We start from the raw sequence: 22,908 nt of genomic DNA on the forward strand, positions 1-22,908 counted from the left end.
GAGCTGTTAATGTAGATTGCTGTGGCAATCAGAGCACTTTCAGAGTGCCAAGGTCCAACAGATGTACAGCGACGCAAAACCTGCATCCGTAAATCATCCGTGTGTTTATCCTCCTTCACCTTTACAAGAATAATGCTAATTATTTCCAATGTCATCGTAGGAGTTGTAGTTAACACTAGTTGCTTGGCAAAATAAACAAGTAGTTTTAAGGTCTTGAAGGACGAATTGTGTTTCACATCGCCCCCTGGTGGATATAGTGTTTAATCACACAGGGATCAACAAAGGCATGCAAGTATAATCTGCTTTCATAGCAAATAAAGGTGGACAGAGGCTGAAGGAAGGAAGGGGAATTATCATTTAGTCATTCAAAACTATGAAATTGGGTCAAATAGGTACAAATATACTAAACTGTACAAGTACTTAGTAAGACACTACAAAAAAGGAAGAGGCCGATTGGGACTCCATCACTGTGACAGACAGGTTGAAGTGTATTGCTTTGGTTTTGATGAATTATAGCATAATCTGTAAATATATCTTTGTTTTTCATTGATTTAGCATAAGCTGGTCTACTATAAATGTAAATGTTCACGACTCCAGTGTCTGCAGGAGGTTTTGCAAAGACGCATTTCATCATATTAAATCACTGTCCAATAAGAATTACATTTCCCTTTTATTTTAACGATGTCATCTCAGTCTGAAAGGCAAATTCATCCACTGAGAAATATGTCAGGGACAAACACATTCCATTTCATATGCATAACTCTATGTATCTCCATTATCCCTCAATTAACTCTGTGATGCCGGAAAAATAAGAGCAGAAACACAAAAAAAACTCAAGACAAGCAGCGTACAGTTGCATAACGTTCACATTTATTTGGTTTAAAGTCCTAACACATTCTAAACATGCTTTTAACACGTAATGGATCACATTCTTCACAGGTAGTTAAAGTAATAAGAGCAGACAAGAGATTTCTGAAGAGAACACAGTAGGCGAACAGGCGTTTCAGTTGTCTAATTGATTTGTTGGCATTTTGTAAAACCGTTTCTTCCCTGAGATATGAGGTGATTTTTCTGCTCTTTTACTTCACCTAAACTCCTCTCACCTGCTTCCCTGTACAATGTGACCCAAGAGGCTTTGACTGAGCTGCGGCGGCCACTTCAAATTAAGGGCTCACATAGATGAGATGGTATCACTATCAGTCGTCTCGAAGCCATATCGGACAAACTGGAGTGAAAACGCTGCAGCAGTCTGTCTATGGTCGCGTGACAAACTGTCAGGGTCACAGATGAGTGAGCGGAAAGCATGTAAACATGAGGAGATGTCAGTTTGACCAGTCTCCAATTGATAATCAATCACAAGCAGCATTGACAAGAGTCAAATAAGATCCCAGTCTTTAAGCCCCACTGTACCAACAACAATAATGGAACACAACGAACAAAAGAACTGGCATATCATCATGTGGTGAGTCTAGTGTACACAGCAAATACACATTCACAAGATAACGAGATGTATTCATAAAAAGGTCAACACAGGAAAATAAACCACTGTTTAACTGTAGGAAGAATGCATCACGTGAACGCTTAATCAGTACGTTGACGCTGTCATTGACGTTCTTTCATCTTTGGTATTGAATTCCCGATAACAGGGCGGAGTGAAATAAAACATGACGCTACTTTAATGTGAAAAGAAGAACAAGAGGAGGAAGGAGGGGCAGGAGGGAGGGGAGGGAGGGAGGGAGAGGAATATCACAGCATGAAACCAAAGATTATCAGCTTTGGTGTGGAACAGACTTCACAAGTTTGAGGTCAGAGAGGAGGGGAAACCTGCTGATAGAGGCAGACTGAGGTGGCGAGGAAATGAGGCAACATGTTTAACGCATTAAAAAAGGGAGAAAAAAAACGTGAAATAGTGAAAATAACAGACACAAAATAACAGAACATTGGTGCAATGAAACCAATAAATAAGACAAAAAGAAAAATCACCTTTTTGAAAGTAAGCAACAGGATGACAACAAAAAGAGGTAGTTTCAGTATAGAAATTGCAAATGACATATCTCTTGTCTGCAAGAAATACAATTTTAGTATATAAGAAGAACACTTTCAATGCGTGCGTATCAAAAGGTGAGTGTGGTACAGTAAGGAAGTCAGCGGCAGCAAGGTAGTAGTGGCTGAGGTGGACCAGTAACATGGACCCTTGCCGTATCGTTTCCTGGTAAAGGCCCCCGACATTAAAGGAAAAATCCCCCCGTCAGATCCTCATCCAGTCTGTGATGTTCAGTGCATTCCTGGAGTTATTTTCTGTTGAAGTCTTAGAAAGTTATTTTGTGTTGGGACTCTCCCCTCAACGCGCTTCATCTACTTCTGCTGCGTAAATCTGAATCATGGAGCTGCAGAAGCTTCTGGTCCACTGACAAGACCACAGAGGGATTGATTTCTGATTGTTACATAACAGCTCTAAAAAAAAAAGCCCTTTCTGTTGCTGTCGTTTATGAAATTATGTTTGTTACTAAGGGGATTTTTCCTTTAGCGCGGCACATTACATCACCCGGACTCTTGTTCCCTTAACAGTACCGTTCCCTGAGATTATATAGTTTCAACCAATCCTGAGTCTGTTCTTCAGAACATTAAAGCTTGTGGACAGAGACATTACTCTACTGCACCCATCCCATCGCAGCTGCTCTGGGAATTCCGGTGGGATAAAAAAAGGGAAAAAAAAAAAAAAGGTTTCTCCCAGGTTTGGAATGAAAGCTGGCTCTAAAATATAAAAGTTTGTTTTTGTTGTTTGATTTCAGGTGATGCATAACAGGCTGTAAAAAGCCTCAAAGATCCATATAAAATGTGGCGTGACGTTACCACAATAATACTTATTCAGAAATGAAAATATAAAAAAAAAAAACTTCCTAGGAATCACAGGACAAAGGAATGAGTTATTAAAATCACATCCAAATTAGTCAAAACAAAAAAAGTTAAGAAAATTATAGGGGTTTTCTTCACTCCAGAAATAAAAACTATGAATACATGAAAAACAAAAAAACCCAAAAACAGTCACAATAACTACAAGATACATGAAAATGTATAAAAATCAAAAGATGAAAAGAGGTGAAAGCTGTGGCTGCAGAGGAAGGCTGCATGGGCCTGGTCACCTTGTTAAGGCTGCGTACAGAGAGGTGGCTGTAAAAAGGAGAGGAGCCACAGCATCTGTAGGAGCCAACATTCTGAGGATGCCACTGCTTCTCCTCATCGCGTGTCCATCTTGAATGCCAACAGAAAAAGCCACCCTGCACGTCTCACCTTCACACTACATCCACTTTCACAGAATGAGGGGTGGGGGGACCTTGAGGGAAATAAAGTGGAAAGAAAACACTTCTCTACAAAGGACCTACGATGTCCTAGAACCTACATCTACTAATACTACAAGTACGTCAGCATGATCGCTGAGTAACTCCTGAATGCAATACATAACACTCACTTTACCCTGTTTAGATTCAGGCCAGCAGGGACCTGAGGGAGAGGAACACACTGGGTGGGCAGTGGCCGAAGTCTGGGGTCAAGGTCTCCTAACCTCACCGTTGTGTGCAAAAAAGAGAGTCGTTGCAAGGACTGCATTTTGTCTGCATTTCATCATGTTTGTGTAACGTTCATATCAAACGGCTAAAAACTCGGAATCGAAAAAGACACTTCCAGTGGTTTGAAATGATCATCTCATACTTCAAAAATAAAGACCATTTTTCTATGGCTTTTTAAACAATGTGCATATCTGTCACAGAGGGTACACAAGTCGGAAGTCACCTAAATTCTGTAAACCAAACCTGGAACGACTGAAACGTGGATAGTCGGTCTGATACACAGGTTAAAGTGATAATTGTATTAGCCGGCAAAAGTGAAATTCACTGTTGGTATTTCTGTGCTTATGTGCATTGCTGGCACAGGAGAAAGTCAACAAATGCTTCCCGTTTCCCAGTGAGAGCCAAACTCAGAGCTGAATAAAGTGAGAGATGTAGGCGCATCACGCTCCAGCCCAACAAGAGGGATGTGTTCCATACCTCCGCTTTGTTTGGAATAAACTGTAAACAGCAGATTGTGGTTTACCACTTCACACAACCAAACTTTAGGGTTATAGCAGACGAGAGGTTTGTCCTGAGTTTGTCCTACTGGCGACAGCCAGGGTCAAACACACAGGGAGTCTGCGCTTATGTACGTATGCGCTTGGTGTGTGTGGTTGTTTAGCAGCATTTAGAATGACATCCGGCAGCATACTCATCTGGCCGGCAGAGGGTCTCCCCTCTGACACAGATTGATTAATTTCTTATCCTGATCCTTCATTCATAAGAAATCACTTTGTTGAGCTATCAGCTCCCAACCCATCAATGGGTGTTGGAAAGAAAACTTTGCATAACACTTTGGTCGAAAACAATAAAACTAACAGCAAACTTCGCTATCTTCCCCTTCCCCTGCAATAATGCCTTACATCCCCAGCCCATGATTGTAGAAAATACCCGTATGCTCCTTTTTGGATAATGATCCCATAGATCCAACGACTATCACCTTACTTGTGGAATGTTACATTGACCAGACCACCACCCAGAAACACGACGTCTGAGATTCAGATAAAGTGGAAATATCTTGCTTATTCCTTTTTTCGCAGCTTCAGTGTAACAAAACACTTTTGATTTACGCAGCTCCTTTCAACATTCAGTCGCTGATTGTGAGGTGCCAAAGCATCCACAGGGATTTGGTTTTAGACTGGGCAACTCTTCATTTAACAGCAAGAAAAGGTACCTGAAAATAGCAACAACATCTTCCTGAGGTAGTCTTAAAACACTCGTCAACATGTGTCTATCCGCCCCCATCTGAATAAAATAAACTCTTTTAAACTCTAGCTCTAACAATGGCAACACTGACACATTGAGCAAACTGGATACACACTTGTAAACTCCAAAGACCAATGCATCTACGAGCATTTGTTTTGTACAGAAGCATGTGCACAGTGTAAATCAGCATACATTCAGCTCTGTCGTGTAATAAATATATAAAGAAAAAAGTTACAAAAAACAACTAGTTGCTTGTCACATTCACAGGAGGGGAGACCAGGCCCTCAACTCAGGTGGTCAAGGGTCTAGTTTCCAGAGGAGGGTCCTGTGGTCACACAGGGTGATGGGCCGGTCCTGTAGCTGGTCAGGCTGGATTTGCAGGAGTGCAAGACTGCTTTGAACAAGAGGGGGAGCTGCTCCAGCGGGACATTAACCAGCTTCCCTAAAAACAAACACATCCCCAAGAGTTTTAGTTTGCTACGCTTATGATCGAGATTTGAAATCCCCTCCTTATGCAGCTCGTCCACATGTGTATCACATTTCCTAGGTCTCAATATTTGAATTTTTTTTCCATTGACATTTATTCATTTACCTGTTGACCAGTCTGTTTTAAGCATGCGTCACTCACCCGCAATGCATCGGATCTCTGGTAGACACATCATGATCTCAGGGAAGCGTTTGGGCTGGTGAGGGTACTTATACTCAGTGTAGTCCTGACAAACATACCAATAGCGCTTGTTGAGCTGTTCAAGCTGCGAGACGTTGGTCAGACCTCTGATATCTGTGGATGGATGAATGGTACAAGAGCGTTAATCCAATACAACCCAATATAAGAGCCTTGCTATAAATCCTAATGCTGTGAAGTTGATCATGTTTGGTTTAAGTTTGTGTCCGGTAGACATTAGTGGTGCCATAGTTAGTAGTGCTGTCTTATGTCAACGCTCTCGTTCTCTCTCTCTCATGTCTCATGTCTCTCTGTCTCTCTGTCTCTCGTGTCTACTTGTGTAGACAAAGTGAAAGCAATGCTATTACCTTGGTTGAGGAAGTTGATGGCTTTCATACAGGCATACTCCTCATTGCTGACCTTCAACTGGTGGAACTTGCGAAACAGATAGATCAGGCGCTCCATCACCTCCATCCCATCCTCACTGAACCTGGGGGAACACAGAGAAAATGTGATGCAGTGTTTACTAAAAAAGCTTAAGTCTAAGGTGACTGAATATATACCTATGAATGTAAGGTTTCCTTTCTTACCGATCTGGAATAGTTTACCACGAAAACTTAAACTTAAATACAACCACTGTTCTTCTATGTGGCATCCACCATTCTAGAACGCTAAGGTGTCGTAATCTACAGCTCCTCCTATAAGTAAGATGATTTCAACGCCTTTAAAGAGAGTGGGAGACTGTAAAGAAATGGACAGTGGCTCAATGGCCAAAGCAAAGAGTGGGGATAAAGGAGAATCCTGACCTGTGGTGATGAGTACAGTAATCTCACCCAGCTAAAGAATTTCGTTCCGACGCCAATACGAATTCCTATTGTGCCCTGACGAAGGCTTTTTCAGCATCCAGGGAAATTACAATCTCTGGTGAAATTTCAGTGTGAGTGGATTGAATAATGTTTAAGAGGGTGTGAGTGTTGAAAAACAGTTAGTTAATGAAGCCGATGTGTTTCTTCAAAGTAATAGTAGGCCAAAACTGTAACGTCTGTGTTTAACAGAGACAGAGGTCTATATGAGCCACAGGCGGTGGGGTCTTTGTCTTATTTCAAGAGAAGCGCTATTGAAGCTTGAGTTAGAGTGGGAGGAAGTGAACCTGTCTCTAGGGATTCCTTTAACATCGACCAGAGTAAAGGTGCCAGTTTAACAAGGAATTGCTTAAAGAATTGTATAAGAAATCCATTAGGACCTGCAGTTTTAATAGATTGAATCGCTGTTATTGAGGAGTGTAACTCTTCAAGAGAAAGTGAAACATCCAGAGCTGTCGCAGAGTCGGCCTTGATTTTTGAGTTTCTGAGATTAGCAAGGAACCGATTCATCTCTGTGGTGTCCGTAGGAAATTCAGACTAGTAAAGGGAAGAATGAAGTGTTTTAAACGTGTTCATGTTTTGTGGCTCGGGTTTGAAGTAGCAGAAGCTCGGCATTATTAGTGGAGATGAGATCAAACTCGGTCTGATGATTAAGACGCTTCTTATGACGTTCTGGGGAGGGATCAGATGCGCACTGTTGGTGGAGGGAGGTGATGGCAGCGGAGAGTCTTTTCAGCTTGGTTCTGCATTTTTTATATTGGACTAAGAGGAATAGGAAATAATTTGACCTCTAAGGAATGCTTTCAGCGACTCCCAGTGTAGTGAATACGAGATAGAATCGTTTTTATTAAAAGAAAGAAAGTCATCAACGGAGTTAGAGATCATGTCACAGAATGTTTTTCTCTGCCAGCACTAATGACTTAAAGAGGAGAGGATGGGTGCGTGGATAATTTCATATCCAACTGTAATGGCACATGGTCAGATATTAGAATGCTTACAGTAAGTATTCCGAGGAAGCAATGCGAGAGTTAAAAGAGTCATCTATGAGAAAATTAAAAATAATCAATTATGTATTGTGTACCAGAGAAAAATATAAATAGTTTTTAATGACAAAAAAAAAAGAAAAAAAAAGTCCCTTCCTGTGGATACAAAAGCCGCTCCTCCCTGGTGGAGGTATGCTTGTGGGACACTCATTGCCCAGAGGACGAGGCTGGAGAAATTCAAAGTTATGTCTCAGTTTTTGCCCACTAAATCTAGATGTACTGAACAATTGTCACCGTAAACGTTTCAGATTTATGACAGCGGGTCTCATGAATCAGAATAGAGAATTATATGCGATGCTGACTGCCAGAGACTTAAGCGAATAATGTCAACGTGTCAAATGTTCCCTTCACCCCCATCACCAACTTCCTCCTCATCTTTCTGTCTCAATTCACTTGTAACTGTCCGGCACAGACAAAAATACCTGAACATCAAACTTAGTCATTTCATAACAATGCTTACTGCCCACTGAAGAAATGGATCGGCACATCAAACAATCGTGTCAATATGTTATGTTTCTCTGCTTTAGTGAGAAACATGAGGGAGGAGATATGACAGAAAGTATCCGCTGAGAGTAATTCAAAGGTTTTCCAAGTCACACAGCTTTTAGGAGCATTAAGGGAGATCCGAGTATCTTAATACTCCTGATCCTGATCAACTTTCCCCCTGATGTTCTAGCTCTCAGAATTCTACTCTACTCCGACGGTGCAGCAAAATGTGACCTTCCCACTGTAAATCAGATCCTCCTCAAAACCCTTAACTAGTCAAATTGAGCGAAAGAGCAGAATAGTGTTGTATATTAGGAGAATGTGTGTCATGAGGTCAGATAATTCTGCTTTGATTTATACAGAAACAAACCCCCACACACCCTTTTTGTACCTAGAAGGAGACATCCATGCCTTTCCCATGCCAGATGGTGCTAGCCACAGCCCTGTCCTGAGGAGTTCTCCTATTCATGGACCACTTCACTGGCCTCCATCCAACAACAATACTTTCCCTGCCGCAATAAGGGGAAATATCAAAACATTTAGGAGATACGGAGCTCACTAAATGGAACATCTGGCCCGATGCACAAGCAGGCTGCTGCGCTGAGTGGAGAAGCTAATTCCTGATATGTCAGATAAATCTTGAGTCAGTCAGGCCCTTAAATGCTCAGTCTAGTGCTTAATATCAAATATATATTATTATGAATGACGCCATAGCAGGGAGGTAATGTGAGTCAGGCTATCTGAGCTATTACCAACACCTGAGGTTTATTATGAGACTCATTCTTTACTGCTTACACCAGTGAGTCATAACATTCCCACCCAATTCAGTTTCATCTTTATAATCAAGATGTAAATCATCATTAACTAACAGCATACACCCACCTTTTCAAGTTGACTTTCTACTTTAAGGCAGTGGAAATGAAGGGCACGATACTTCTACTTCTACACTGTCCGCTGTTTCCTGTTGTCATTCTATTGTATTGTATCAGGACCGTCTCCTCCAAACATATGGATGGGTTCATGTGAACACGGGTTTCCTAGTTACCAAGGTGTTCAGTACATGTTGATTTAGTAGGCAAATGTGAAAGGGAAAGCACAGTACACACACACACTAGCACAAACCACCATTCTTCTTCCGTTTGTCTCCTTTGCTGCTGTCCTGATTTCCTTGTTATTCTGAATCTACTGTATATCACTTTAACTGTAAAGAAATGGATCGATCTGAACTCCTTTCCCTAACAAAGTCATTACCCTACACTCACCCTTGCAGCTCCTCATCAGACGGTGTGTATTTGGCTGTGACGTCAGCCAGGTCTCCGAAGATCTGGGCGCTGTAGATGGTGAGACAGGAGAGCAGGATGAGCTCCTGCCAGGTTGAGCTAAGCAGGCAGGTGTAGTCCTCTATGGAGAGCTCGCAGAAGAATGGCAGCTTCTTGATCCAGGAGATCTGGCGGAAGAGCAGCTCATCTGCCAGGCGACACAGCAGAGCAAACAGCTCCACCTGGGTCACTTTGTACCTATGAGGCACAAAGAAAAAAGGACAGCAATGACTCACCAGTTTCCCTCTAATGTCTGTTTATGTGGTATCTATGCCAACGTTGACTCACCCGTCTTCTATGAGCATAGGGGTGGCCAATGGAGCCAGGTCCTCAGCAGCCACTAGCTGCAGCACTAGTGGGTGGGATTGTGGGTAGAGGCTGCGGGGCTGCGGGGCCAGCAGGCCGGACTGGGCAGCATAGCTGAACAGGTGAGGCAGGAGCTGGTAGTGTGTGGACATGGAGGTGTTGATGTACTGGTCCCTGAGGGCTGCTGTGTAGCCGTTCATCTCCACAGAGCGACTGGACACACAGAGGTCAGAGGTTACAGAGGTTTCGGATGAACTGAGTACACTCAATGCCTTCTTTGTGCAAAACTGGGCTATACAAACATGAGACAGGCCTAGTGAACCTTTCTTGAAATTTCAAATATAAATGGATCTCATCTGACCCTACGGCAAACTAAATGTCTAATCAACCTCCAGGGAATGCAGATGGAACTCCTGCTATTTTCCATTAAAACCCAAATGAAACTTATGTAGACACAACTTCATAGCTCATTTTGTACCTGACGCATACCTAGGCCCTGCTGCGTAGGCACTGTGTTATTGTTGCTTATTTCTGCTCAGATTTAGACTGATAAAGCCACAATTCCTCTCAGCAGCTATCAGTTTACGTGGCTGTGGAGATAGAGCCAATGTTTATGGAAAATTAGACTAGAATAAATACCACAATACCAGCACCGAGACAATATTTGTCCTTGATGAGTGCTGATAGACTATTCTCTTGTCGCCATAGCTAGAACAGTAGATGCTGTGCTGGGTTCTTTGTGTTTGCTATCACCCCCAAGTCTGAGGAGCAGCATATTAAGGCATTCTTCCCACTGATGAATGCCTGCGCTAAAGTCTGCATGAAACAAGAACGACGTGTTAAGACTGTCAGGGCCACCCGAGCGATGGGGCCGGGGCCGGGGTCAGTGCTGCCTGCCTGCCTGGCTGAGCGGCACGACGAGCGGCACGACTCACTTGGATGACAGAGTGGATGCAGGCGACGGCTGGTTGCCCTCTGAAGCTCCGTTGCTGGGAGAACTGTGGTCACTGTCACCGTTGTTCCCCCAGGTGTGCTCCGGGGCGTCCTCCTTGAACTCCTGCCCCGACATAATCCGCTCTATCTCCTCCTCTGTGATCTAATGTGGAGAATGACAGCGAGAGAGATGGGGGGGGGGGGGGGGGGAGAGAGAGAGAGAGAGAGAGAGAGAGAGAGAGAGTTACCGGTGTCCTTTCGAACAGCTTATATCAGTCGTGAGATTACAGCGTGACCAAGAGCACTGTGTGTTTTGGTTCATTGATTAGCACCGACTGGAGCTGCGCTGCTTTTCACTAAAATGCTGAGGAGCAAGGACATGAACACACAATGAAGCAGTCAGTGAGACAAAGAAAGAAGGCAAACTGTTTGTGTGGGGATTTGATTGGCTGATGAACACACATACAACTAAAATAGTAGCAACTTCGCAGAGAGAAGATGCAGAGAGAAAAGCTATTTTGAAAAGTATTAGCATGTTAGAAAATGTCATGGCTTGTGTCTGTGCCCGGGGTCAATTAACATTAATTTCTATCAATTCTGCAAGTACTGTATAGAGGGACGGCAATTCAGATAGAGAGGTCTTTCTTTCAGTTTAGAAATAAATTAGAATTAAAAGGCTTTGATGGCCGCTGAATGGAATGAGAATGAATTGACCACATCCCTGTCGTGAATGCCGGCTCAGAAGTACTTATCCTCATGCTGCACATTTCTCTGACCATTTCTTCTCAGCTGAGCATTAATTATGTGAATTATTAGAACTGAAAGGGGAAATAATCAGCGGGGAGATAATTATACTGATGGTATAACAAGGTCAGGGCTCACTCTCATTATATGCTTGACATAGATCCCTACACCAAACCACGAGCGTTACAAGATGACACTCAATGTGATTTAACTGAAAGCTTTCCCTGTATGTATGGTGTTTATGGAGAACAATACACACGGCATGACACCAGGCTGGGACGGGGTCGATGAGCGCCACGTACATAATGTCTCTGAAGATTGTATTGACTGTGAAGGCGTTTGTTTACCTGTACAGGCCCGATGCTTTTGTTCCTTCCCCCTGGCATGCCATCTTCCCTGATTGCTTAACGACAAAAGAGTATGGCACGTTAAAAAACTACATTCTTACAAAAATAACCTTAAACAACAACAACAACCTTAATTTACACACATATGGCCCTGCTGCGGGGTTTATCACACAAACACAAAGCAGGAGTAATAGGAAGGGGGTCGCTGCTACAGAAGAATCATAGCTCCCCCTAGTGGTGGAAAGCAAAGCAGAGCCAGTTTCTTATCCGTTTCCTGCTTTAACTGGCAGCTGAACATGTTTTTAGTGCTTAAAAGGAGAGAATTATTAACTATGTCAGCATATTAAGTAAACTGAACTGACATATCAAACGTGTCTTGCCTACTTTTTTGGAAAAGCTTAGAAAATACATCACATAACATGACGCAGAACAGGCTAGAGGAGGGCTCATGTTTTTATCCAGTAGGGGTCACTATAGACCTATAGTAGCTGTACAACTACAACAGCCAGCAACCCTGCCAGCACAAACTGTAATCTAAGACTAAATGTGTTGTACAAGTAGATGAACCCATAGATTTATTCCTTCAATTGACACGATTCAGCTTTTGTCCAGTTTTTGACAATAACACAAGCTGATGTTCCCGTGATGCAGGACCAGCTTACCTTTGCGATTCATCCCCATTTGCAGACACTTGAGTAGGCGGCAGTACTGGCAGCGGTTCCGTTGCTTGCGTGACATCTCGCAGTTCTTGTCACGGCTGCAGCGGTACACGCGCTTGTTGCAGATGCTGCGCTTGAAGAAGCCCTTGCAGCCCTCGCAGGAGATGATGCCATAGTGCAGGCCTGTGGCACGGTCTCCACAGATAAGGCAAGTACGCTGGTCAGCTGGATCATCTAGAGAGGGGAACATGAGTAAGGAAGGATTTAGGATCATTTCCACGCACTTCTCCAGTCAAATTTCACCACTAAACTTAATTAATCTACATAATAAGAATGTTATCAATTGCGATCAAGGTAGTTGGGACTGAAGCAGCTTATTCAAAATGATTCTTCTTTTGGAAACGAACTGAAAGGGGAAATAGGCAGCAGGACGTGGAGCTTAGATGTCTTGTGTATGTTTTATTCAGCAGCTCTGATGGGAGAAAACCGAAAGCTAAAACGACACAAGTGATTTGTTTACCGTCTCTCCTTTCTGTCTGAACAGCCGACATGTTAAGAGGTCTCCTGGTACACACACCTGTGAGACTTATTACTCCGTCAAGCATCTGGTCATTCAATGCTATCATTTAGTGACTTTTCTTTTTCAAATGTTGCTGATGTGAATAAATAAAACAAGGATGCATCAATCGCACATGTTCTCATTTTAGAGGCACTTTGACTGGAGGCTGTCCCTTGTGAGGAGAAATGTAAGGGCTCTGGAAGGGGAAGGGGCTCATAGTGAGGAAGTAGTGTAGAACAGGATGTCCTGAGTAAAGCACATCAGAAATAGCAGGTTAGATAGATATGATGATGTGGCCTTTAAACTGCTGACCATGAGGGAAGAAAACAAAAGAGAGCGAGGACTTCATTACTTCAGCCAAGAAAATGCACCAAAGCGTTAAAGTTGCAGACTCATTTCTGTATATTGTAGATCTACAATGAGTTGGCAGAGGATCAAAGAGAGATGGAGCTTAATGAGGACCGTCCTTGTGAAGCTACTTTACTAATCATGAAGCGATCCTCTGCATTCATACAGAAGCAAACCTGAGCTAATCAAATCTTCTCTTAATCCCTCATCTACCTCTAGGTCACATCATACACATGATCCAACCCACATACCATGCTGGGAAAGAAGTCTGAACATGCTATTAGCTGCTATCTTTCTCTCTCTCACACACACACACACACACACAGACATACACACACACTCCAACAGGCACACAGAGCAGATGGGTTGGATTCCATGGTTACAGAGAACAGCCTGGCTGCAGCAGGATCAGTAACCCAGCTTTACGACCGGGATCAAACATTAAAGGAGCAGATTATGGATAGAGAGAGACATGATCAGGTGCTCCCTCATGGACGACACAGTTAAGTGACTTGTGACGCTTCTTTGCTGCAATCAAGCTAAGGGTCCTGCAGGATCCAGAGTTTTATCATTTCACATTTTCCAGGTTTTTAAGACAACTTTTTTGTGTAATGTGGGTCTTTTAAAGTGGAATTCAAAGTAAAAGCAACTTCCAGCTGTAAATACAACAAACATATGGTGTGTGCCTGTCTGCCAAGTATATCAAGCAAGCAGACATCACAATAGTAGCCTACACTGCATGTTTGAAGAACATTCAGACCTTAAATCATCTTTATGTTAAGCCATGCAGTGATTAATGTGAAAGCATGGTGCAGTGGAACAAAATGAAATGAGTGCAGGTCACTGGATTTGTTTAAAGCCTGAGTACAAGACAACTTCCCTATATTCAGTGATCCAGCTCCCAAATAGAGAGGATCCATATCAGTCCTGTCCACGCTGCATGGCTGCAGCATGCAGGAGCAGCACTCATTTAAAAGAGCAAAGAAGTGTAGCAGAAGATTGATGACTCACCACTGAATTCACTCAATGCATTTCTGTCATTAACTGGCCAAAGAGATTGGGAAAGGGTGCTGGCCCTGAACGTCTCCACACATTCAGAAAAGGCTCATTTGAAGCTGCTTTATTTCAGATTCTTTGTCCCCTTTGGCAACTATCAACTTCTCCAGTCACTCTATTTGAAACGCATTTTCCCATTTGTGACTTCAGCAAATTGGTACCTTGTACCTTTTAAACTTTTTGTTGCATAGCAACCCTTATGTAACCCTTGTTGTGTAGTGAGCGCTTGCTTCCTCCTGAGTCACAACTGAGAGTTACGCATCTTTCACACAGAAATTGTGGGAAAGGTGTTTGGCTTGTGTCTCTACATAGTGGGATTTAATTTATACAGACAATACAAACACAATACCTTTCACCGGTGTTGTGTTTGTATTCTCACACATGCTGGCATATGTGCATCTCTACACACACATGAAAGGGTACATTGCATTACATGTGTGGTCCATTGCTCTGCTTTCCTACAGAGCTTGTGAATGTCTAGCCACAGAGAGAACATGAAGCATAAGAGGTCTGAAGCTACATGGAGGGTAAATGCTGCCCTCACAGCCTGGAGATTAACCTGGACATCTGATTAATGTAAGATTCTTGCATAATACAACAAACTGTACCAAAAGTCTTTCAGGAACTTAGGGACATCAGGATATTTAGAGTTGTTTTTCTTTTGTGTTCAATGATTAAAAGGTGTAAAGTTTGACCAATAAGTGGGACATAGTGTAGTACAGTACAGGATTAATCTTAAGGATGTGTACTGTTGATCATTTCAAGGAGCAGCTCTTTGGAGGTCTGTGCAGAAACTGGGAGCTGCCTGATAATTATTAGGAGAGGTTGACAGTAGGCTTCCTGCACTAAATGTAATTAGAAGGCAGCGGGGGCCAAATGGCATAAAACCTCTGCCACATATAACGAATGGTGAAAAGGAGACTCCCAAAGCCCAAAGACAGATTAACATTTAAATGGTTTAAGGTTTAACTTTGCTGCCTTTGGAGGACTGCTTCAGAGTCTTACTGTACAGAGACAATGGCAGTCACACTGTGAGCTCAGCCTTGGATTAGAATTGAACTATGTAGCGATTATCTATATGCCTCAGAGGTTAAGTGAACTCCCATGAGTCAGCCCTAAGAGAGAAATAGCCTCTCTGCACTAAACCATTTTATCAGGCGATTAAAGTGGTTGTGCAATTATATAAAAATACAACAGAATAACAAATCAAGCAAAAAGGGTGAGGCTATGTCCACGTTCGTACAGATACTTTAGAAAAATCTCTCTGGTTGTGAAAATGATCGAAAAGCCAGCCGTCTGCACAGCAGTGCCAATTGCAGTGGACTTCCCTGTTGCTCAGGCACAGGCGACGGGGCCACGGCATCGCAACCGCTGCTATGTTGTTGCAACAGCCAGAGCGTGATTATGTGAAGTGTCTCAACGTACTTCCTCAGTGCCGCATGTCAGCACAATGAAACGTTTGACAACTCTGCGTCGACCCCCGTGCTGTGTTCATGTACCTCTACAAAGATCTGAAGTTTGATCTTTAAATTTTAAATGGAAACTAAGCACTTAGGTAACATATGCCCATGTTAAAGAAGGGAACACTTATTCACAAAAATAATCGGCCTCCTTTAGAATCCAAGGAAGGTCAATCTGGATTTGGCTGTGAAAGCTTGAAGACGTTTCATCCAAAGGCAACCAAGTCCAGTTGCCTTAGATTAAGCTTCATTGGATAGAGTGAGCTCGATAACTGAGAACCTTCACAGGGACATGAGTCACATGTTCCATGGCTTTACAGCTACAGCATTCAGATTAAATGGACCATTAAATTGAATCACTTCTGAAAAACCAACTTACCTTCTGATTCTGAGCAGAGGAGATGAATCTACTGACACGGGTGCTGCTTAAGGGTGCTGTCTTGTGCGCCTATAATGGCCCCAATACACTTGTCCGGCTCAGATAAGCTGAGTCAGCAGCTCTTTTGTGTGGTTGGCAACATTTTTCTGGCCTCAGATTTGACAAACCTTTTTTTTTACTTGATCAGTTATGCTTCCTCCTCCAGAGAGTGTTCACTGAAAGAGTAATGGCATCAATGGCTCAAATAGATTTTGTTTTAGTACTATGTCCACAAGTGACGCTATTTTGTGCAGCAGTCCCTCCACTTCTGAACTACTGGAGTATTTGTTATGTTTAAAATCCGGTACCATCTTCTTTAGATTTTCATTTGGGCTTTCTCGTTGAAGGAAATGAAGGTTATGGAATGCTGACCTAAGGAGGTGAGTGTTGAGGTGCTCAGTTTGGTGTTTATTTGTGTCTAATTCCTCTTCTTGCTACTGTTGAATGTTGTAGAATGATGGTCCTAATAAGAGAATACACAATAACTAACATAAATAAACAAAACTGGTAAAAACATCAAAAAGGAGTGTATGTATTTCACATATACTTTTTGTATGTATACATACTGACATACAAAAGCATTATACTCAGATGGTCACACTTACTGTTGCTATACTGTTACACTTAGCATGACTGTAATCTCGGACATTTGAGATACGACGACACAACCTCGTCAACACGGTGTTTCCCTTTGTCTTTGTTTTAAATATTGCACGGGACAATGCGATCAGATATGAGATCTGATGGCGCAGGCTCTATTGAACTGTCAAAGTGTAACTGCTTCTCAGTCTGGCCTGATGAGATCAGATATTTATCAGATGTTCAATATCCGATTCTAGAAGTTAGCATGAAATGAGAGTGAGTGTAACCGAAGCCTTGGAGTGAAGTTTATCCATTATGTTTTGAAAAGATTTTGAATGAACTTAAGTGACATAAAGAACACGGTGATGTATAGTCTGACCTGAGGGGCAGAATAAATGAGTTCAGCTGTAAGAACCCCTCACCATTTGCAGCAAAAGATGCAACAAGAGCAGGGCACTGAGCATGTCTCTTCTTTTGCTGTGGGTAAAGACATAAACCCCATTCACACATGCAGAATAAGACATGGGCAAACAGGGGTCATTTTTAATAGGGGTCAAGTGTGAATGAATGAAGAATATGATCCGGCTCCGTTACGCCCCTCTAACGCAAGAAGCTCTCACGTAGCACGAGCCAACCAATCACAAAGCTCAGGAATTTCAAACCTCCTTCTCCTATAGGTTTTGTGGTGATTGGTATCTCTGCCGCTCTCTTAATGTCCTTATTAATGTTTCGAATGGAGCGTTCTCATGTTGGAATATCAAATATTTAACCCAGCTCATTTTTGCTTGTCTGAATACTACAAGCAGCCAGCGGTGCCTGATGAGTTAACTCAGCTTTAAGCCATGTCCTATGTGTGAAAAGGGCTAAAGAGAAAACCCCAAGATCAAATAAATAACAGTATGAAGCCCCACCTCATCAGTCAACCATTTGTCTGCTTCACTCAGCCCATGTGCCGAGTCAGAGCACACATCCAAACCATATATTTGGCTGACCACCCTATGTGAAACGCCCGACTTCCTTCAATGAGGAAAAAACACAATTGTATTAGTTACTTTTACTCGGGCTTATTTGCTAAATCTATCACCCTGTCTTTCAAGTGCATGGCCACCATATAAACAGGCTGTTTCACACCTCTACATACTTGATCTCAGTGTGTCACCTCCTCTGACTCCTCCTCCACCTCCCTCCAGATGATGGTAAAATATTCATGACTTCCACCGAGTGTTTTCTCTTTTTTGTACCACATTACTCTACTGTAGAATATGTCACTCAGCTTTACTAGGTATGTGTATGTTGGATTATAAATACAAAATCTATAAAAAATCTTTTGGTGGGTGAATTAAATATTTTCTGCAATGTTTTAAGAACTAGATAGAGCAATCAAATAATAGAACTGATGGGTGTTGGGTCAGTTCTGCTTCTTTTCAAACAAATGTGGTAAAATCTAAACATTTGGTCCCTGATGTTAATTTCACAAGGCTTGGATTACTTTCAATACTAAGAAATTGTGAAATTGTGTCTGTTAAAAGAGCCTTTTCTTGTGTAATGAACTCAAGTAATCAATCAGTTTGTTTTCAAAGCCTTGCTTGGTTAATTGGCATAAAGTACAAAAGAGCTCAGTTTCACAACTCCATAATTACTATAATCCCTCACTTCTGTCAGGTTGTTTGTATGAATACTTTACACTGCAGGTAGAAGTTTTGGTGGATCTGACTCCATAATCGAGCCGTTTTGTAACGAAAGAGACTGAGTTTGTACTTATTTAGACATCTTTGTAGTGATTGTGGGAAGGCAAAATCAATAGGTGTGAACCAGGTTGCCCACACAGCATTTAAGGACAAAATTAAATAATCTGACTTTCTTGATACCAAAAAGTACAGTACAGATGTCAGAATCTTTTGTTTCTTATCCATTTCCAGGTTGGATCCCGGGCCTTTAAAGACAGCCTGGCCATTGCTTCATCTTGAACTCCACCCTCTCTCGCATTTCGTTTGACCATCCCTTCCCATCCCACCCACCCCCGCCCCACCCCCATTGCTCTGTTTCACCCCTTCAACAACCGCCCCCACCCCCACCCCAGAAGCCCTTTAAAGGCTGCATTGTTTCCACGGGGTCAGGCTAGGTTTCATTCCAAACTTTAACACAAACCAGGAAATGCAAGTCAAGCATTTAAAGCCCACGTCCGTCAATGCAGAGACAAACAACACTCTTGTTTCCCAATTCTCTTCATATGTCTCCATGAATGTCCGCTAGAATAGAGCTGAATAAGTACAAAGTGCAAATTAATTATCTCTTGGAAACTGATTTCAAATTTCAATAAGTTTCAAAACCATGAACTCCTGAAAAGTGAAAGCAGTGGGCTGCCATGTATACACACACACACACACACACAAACCCACACACTGCGGTTTGACTTATTCACACTCTCATATTGGAACATCCACAGAGATGTCAACTGGGTTTCCCTAATTGTAGCATCTCTTTGACCCGCGTCTCTCTCTGAGCGGCGTCACGCTGAGGACAGAGATGTATCGCGGCCAAATCTCTCTATTGTCCACTCGGCGCTGACACAAAGGCTGATGTATAGTGTAAAGCAGCCTTTTGAGTGGCTGACAGAGCAACAGGGCCTGCTGCTGAAGGGGTTTTCTTTTAGGGGCTTGTCTTAAGCTTTTCATCTCAATTGTGCCCAGCTGAGAGGGGAGGGGGGGGGCAGAGAGAGTTGCCAGTGTCCTTTGGAAGCAGCTAATAATAGTTGTAAGATAGAGAGAAAGAGAGGATTGGAATATTCTGCTGTACTTTTCCCCCCAACTGAGTTTCTCCCTTTTCTCTGCTTCTCCCGTTCCTGTTCCCTTTGCTTCATATCTCTTTTTACCTGGGGGCTACAGGGACCATCCCCCGACTATGACTGGCATGTACATGGACACACACTTAACACATCCACAGAGGTTAAAGGCATCTGAGGAGCCTCTGGGACTCGGCCAACATTCCTGGCAGGACACACTGTGATGCTAATCTTTAAAGATACATGCAGATGCAGATTTGCTCAGCGACAAGACAATGGCGACCTGTTGACATTGCTGAACTGATAATATACACCGAGGCTTAGAGGCTAAAACATTAGCATTGAGTAATAACACCCAAGACAGGGCACATATTAATGTTATGCTAATGCAAACCACATGTGAGGCTACTTTGTTAGTTAATGTGGAAAACAGCCACGACTGCAGTAAAATGCTTCACTGTCTCTGTCACTGTTTTTTGTGGTATAAAAGAAAGACATTTAAATACTCGCTGCTAGTTTCAAACGAGAACTTCAGCATTGGAAGAATCACATTTTTTAAGTCAAAGGTCAAATGATTATGATAAAGGATTAATGCCACTGCTGGAAAAAATGTAGAAAATGGGACATGTCGGGAAGAAAGTGGAAATGCTACAAGAATAAAATCACACTATTTCAAAAGTGAAGTGCAAATGTTACGAGAATGAAGTTGTAATTACTCCATTCAGTACTTTGACGAAGAAAAGTCGATACTGAAGTAGAACCTCACCAGAGCTTCATCCTGGATTCTGTCACACAGGCTGCTCTCTACCTCTATTATGATTATTATCTGGATATCACTTCCTCAGCACACATCATATTCTGAATTTCATTTAGTGTGCAGAAACATGAAAGCAGAGACTGATTGCGTCCTTGGGCCTATTTTGAATGTCCAATGCCTAAAAAGTCAGTGACTGCTGATAAGAAGCATGTGGTGAGTTTTTACAACCCAGGCTTTGTGATACATTCTCTTATGAAAGTGCTCTTAATGAATGAAACTAGGATTGCAGCGTCAACAGCAACTCCCATTCTTACTCAGGATCTCTGCTATTTCACACCATGAAAATAAGCCTGAAGACAAAAACAGTTACATTTACTTAGCATCAGATAACTTAAATCCTGTGTGTGTGTGTGTGTGTGTGTGTGTGTGTGTGCGTGTGTGTGTGTGTGTGTGTGTGTGTGTGTGTGTGCGCGTGTGTGTGTTGGGGGATGGGCGTGCGGCAGTTGAAATAACACACCCGCTGGAAACAAAGGTCTGCAACATGATGGACTTGATCGGTTCGTTTGACAAGACCGGGACAGGCGGGGGTGGATATGTTTCAGTGAAATTAGGAAAAGGAGTGTGTGTGGCAGGAATGAGCCGCTGCCTCTGTCATTGGCTATTTATAGAGAGCTTTACAGAGTCACAGGAGTCCATGAACCTCCCCCACTGTTATTATTGATCCTCGCAGAGCTCCAGTCCCCCAGCATCTGCATCCTCCTCACAAACAAGCACAACCTCTCTTTCTCCCCTCTTCTGTTGCTCTTCACCTCGCCCTCTTTCATTTTGGCTTTTCTTCTCTCTACCCAATTCAAATGGAGATCCATAGCCGAGACACAAACACATGAGTTCATTTGTTTCTCCTTTAGTATAGACCAATATCAAATAATGTGTGATTCCTGGAGAAATACACGTCTTTAGAATTATCCAACAAGGTGTTAAAGAGATTCCTTACATGATGAAGGACTGGAGTTAACCCTGCCTCATCTGGAGCACTACCATTAACAAGGCTGCTAACTAGGGATTAACACGTGGGGGAGGGGACGGATACAGTAACATTGTTCCTCAACATGCTCTGCTCAAAACACCCCTTTTTAAAGAAATCTGTCACAAAGGACAAGCATTCAGAAATCTATTCCAGTGTGGATAAAACTCCCCCGAAGATCTCTGAGCTGATTCCGCGTTGAGGATTAGCCAGCTGGCTGTTAAGAAATCATTTGAATGCCTTGAATGGTGAACTGTACCGATCAATAAACAGACCGAGACACGCTTTCATGAAAGGACGTGCACCAGCGTGGAGCGAATACAAGCCACACGTTTAATCGCTGCTTTGCCATGTGTGAACCGGATCTTAAGAATAAGAAGGAAGGATCACAGTGGAAATTCCTGCAATACAATATGTTGCTTCAGAGGGACGCAGTGTGAATATTCCCAAAAAGGATGTGATCATTTTGCAGCACTTCAATTCAAGGAAACAAGAAAAATGAAGCCACAAGAGGAAGGTGAGCTAAAAGAGACATTCAGGGAACGGTCCCCTACTTCTGTCATGTGTCTGAGAAATAGTTCTTTGTACGACTACCCGGGAATTTAGTATGCTAGTCAAACACAAGTGAAAATAGTTGGGCTAGTAATGATCCAGGCAGGCTATAACTGGCCAACAGATCAACAGTGCTGACTGTGTAAAAAACCCTACGCAAGACGAGCCACATACCAGAGATCGATACGTATGGAGGCAAGTGGTGTAATACAGCACGGAGCAGAGTTACATCATAACATACACCCCAACAAAGCATGCAGTCATTACACAGTGCTCGCAAAGGAGGTTTGGGAAACGCTGGAATATCTCACTGCTCATTAGCCAGAGCCAGAAAATCATTAACAATTCTCAGCACAAGGACAAACCAATCAATCAAATCATCAAACGTTATTTGCATAAAACTATAAAGAGGGTTTTCCCACTAAGAACTCAAATTCAAGCCAAAAAAACAAGCCTTTCATTCATATGCTGCTTCTGAAGAACCACAGAGCAGGAATTGGTCGGGTGTAAATCAGCTTGTGACAGGTTAACAACACACACAGAAAGGAAAAAAGAAGCCCTTTCATTGTAAATGGATGTCGATCCAACAAGATGCAGCAAATGAAAACTGATAAACAACAGAATTAGGACTTTCTCGTAGATCTACACTCTATTCTTACAATTACACATAATCAGGAGGAGCTTATGTAAAGGCCATTACAGTATAAGCAACAACTCCAGCCTATTGTTTTCTCTTCGCCTCTCTTACCTTCCCATGTATCCATTTCATGCTTCTCCCAGTCTGCCTGGATGCCATTCAAGCATGGACTCCACTAGAGAAAAGCCACCGGGCCTGCAAGCCTCATTCTTTCTCTCTCCCTCCTCTTTCTCTCAACCTCTTCCCTCAACAGCCTGTCCTTCTCTGACCACAGCCAGAGCCAGGCAATTCCACTGGTCACTTTACTGCCTGGTCACGTGACTGCAGAGTTCAAGCCCCGGGGTCACAGCTTGGCTTGAGGTCCAATGACAGCTAGGGGTTATCTGAGCGGGGCTGATAGTCCAATTTTCGCTGCCGTTCAACAATACTCCCCCTCCTCCTCCTCCTGCCCAAATTAGCCTCCCCTCCCCTCAACCATGTCTCTGGCAATGAGGAGGATCAAAGTGCACGTCCAAGCATAAACACACATTCAAGCTGACAAAACACAAAGATATTAAC

At 42.7% G+C, this 22,908-nt stretch overlaps 1 protein-coding gene across 1 annotated transcript; it reads right to left on the minus strand.

Moving 5' to 3' along the window:
• Positions 1-858: 858 nt before the first annotated feature.
• Positions 859-22,602, minus strand: nr6a1a (nuclear receptor subfamily 6, group A, member 1a). Its single transcript, XM_076149568.1, has 9 exons — positions 22,462-22,602; positions 12,179-12,409; positions 11,517-11,572; positions 10,428-10,588; positions 9,475-9,705; positions 9,130-9,384; positions 5,844-5,965; positions 5,440-5,592; positions 859-5,253 (listed from the first exon to the last, which is right to left on the minus strand). Exons 1-9 carry the CDS (start codon positions 22,475-22,477, stop codon positions 5,117-5,119), a joined length of 1,362 nt encoding a protein of 453 aa, XP_076005683.1. The 5' UTR covers positions 22,478-22,602; the 3' UTR covers positions 859-5,116.
• Positions 22,603-22,908: the final 306 nt, after the last annotated feature.

Source organism: Genypterus blacodes, unplaced genomic scaffold (genome assembly GCF_046128005.1).
Source record: "Genypterus blacodes isolate CSIRO-AG114 ecotype Tasmania unplaced genomic scaffold, CSIRO-AGI_Gbla_v1 ptg000045l_1, whole genome shotgun sequence".
In the NCBI taxonomy this organism is placed as follows: domain Eukaryota; kingdom Metazoa; phylum Chordata; class Actinopteri; order Ophidiiformes; family Ophidiidae; genus Genypterus; species Genypterus blacodes.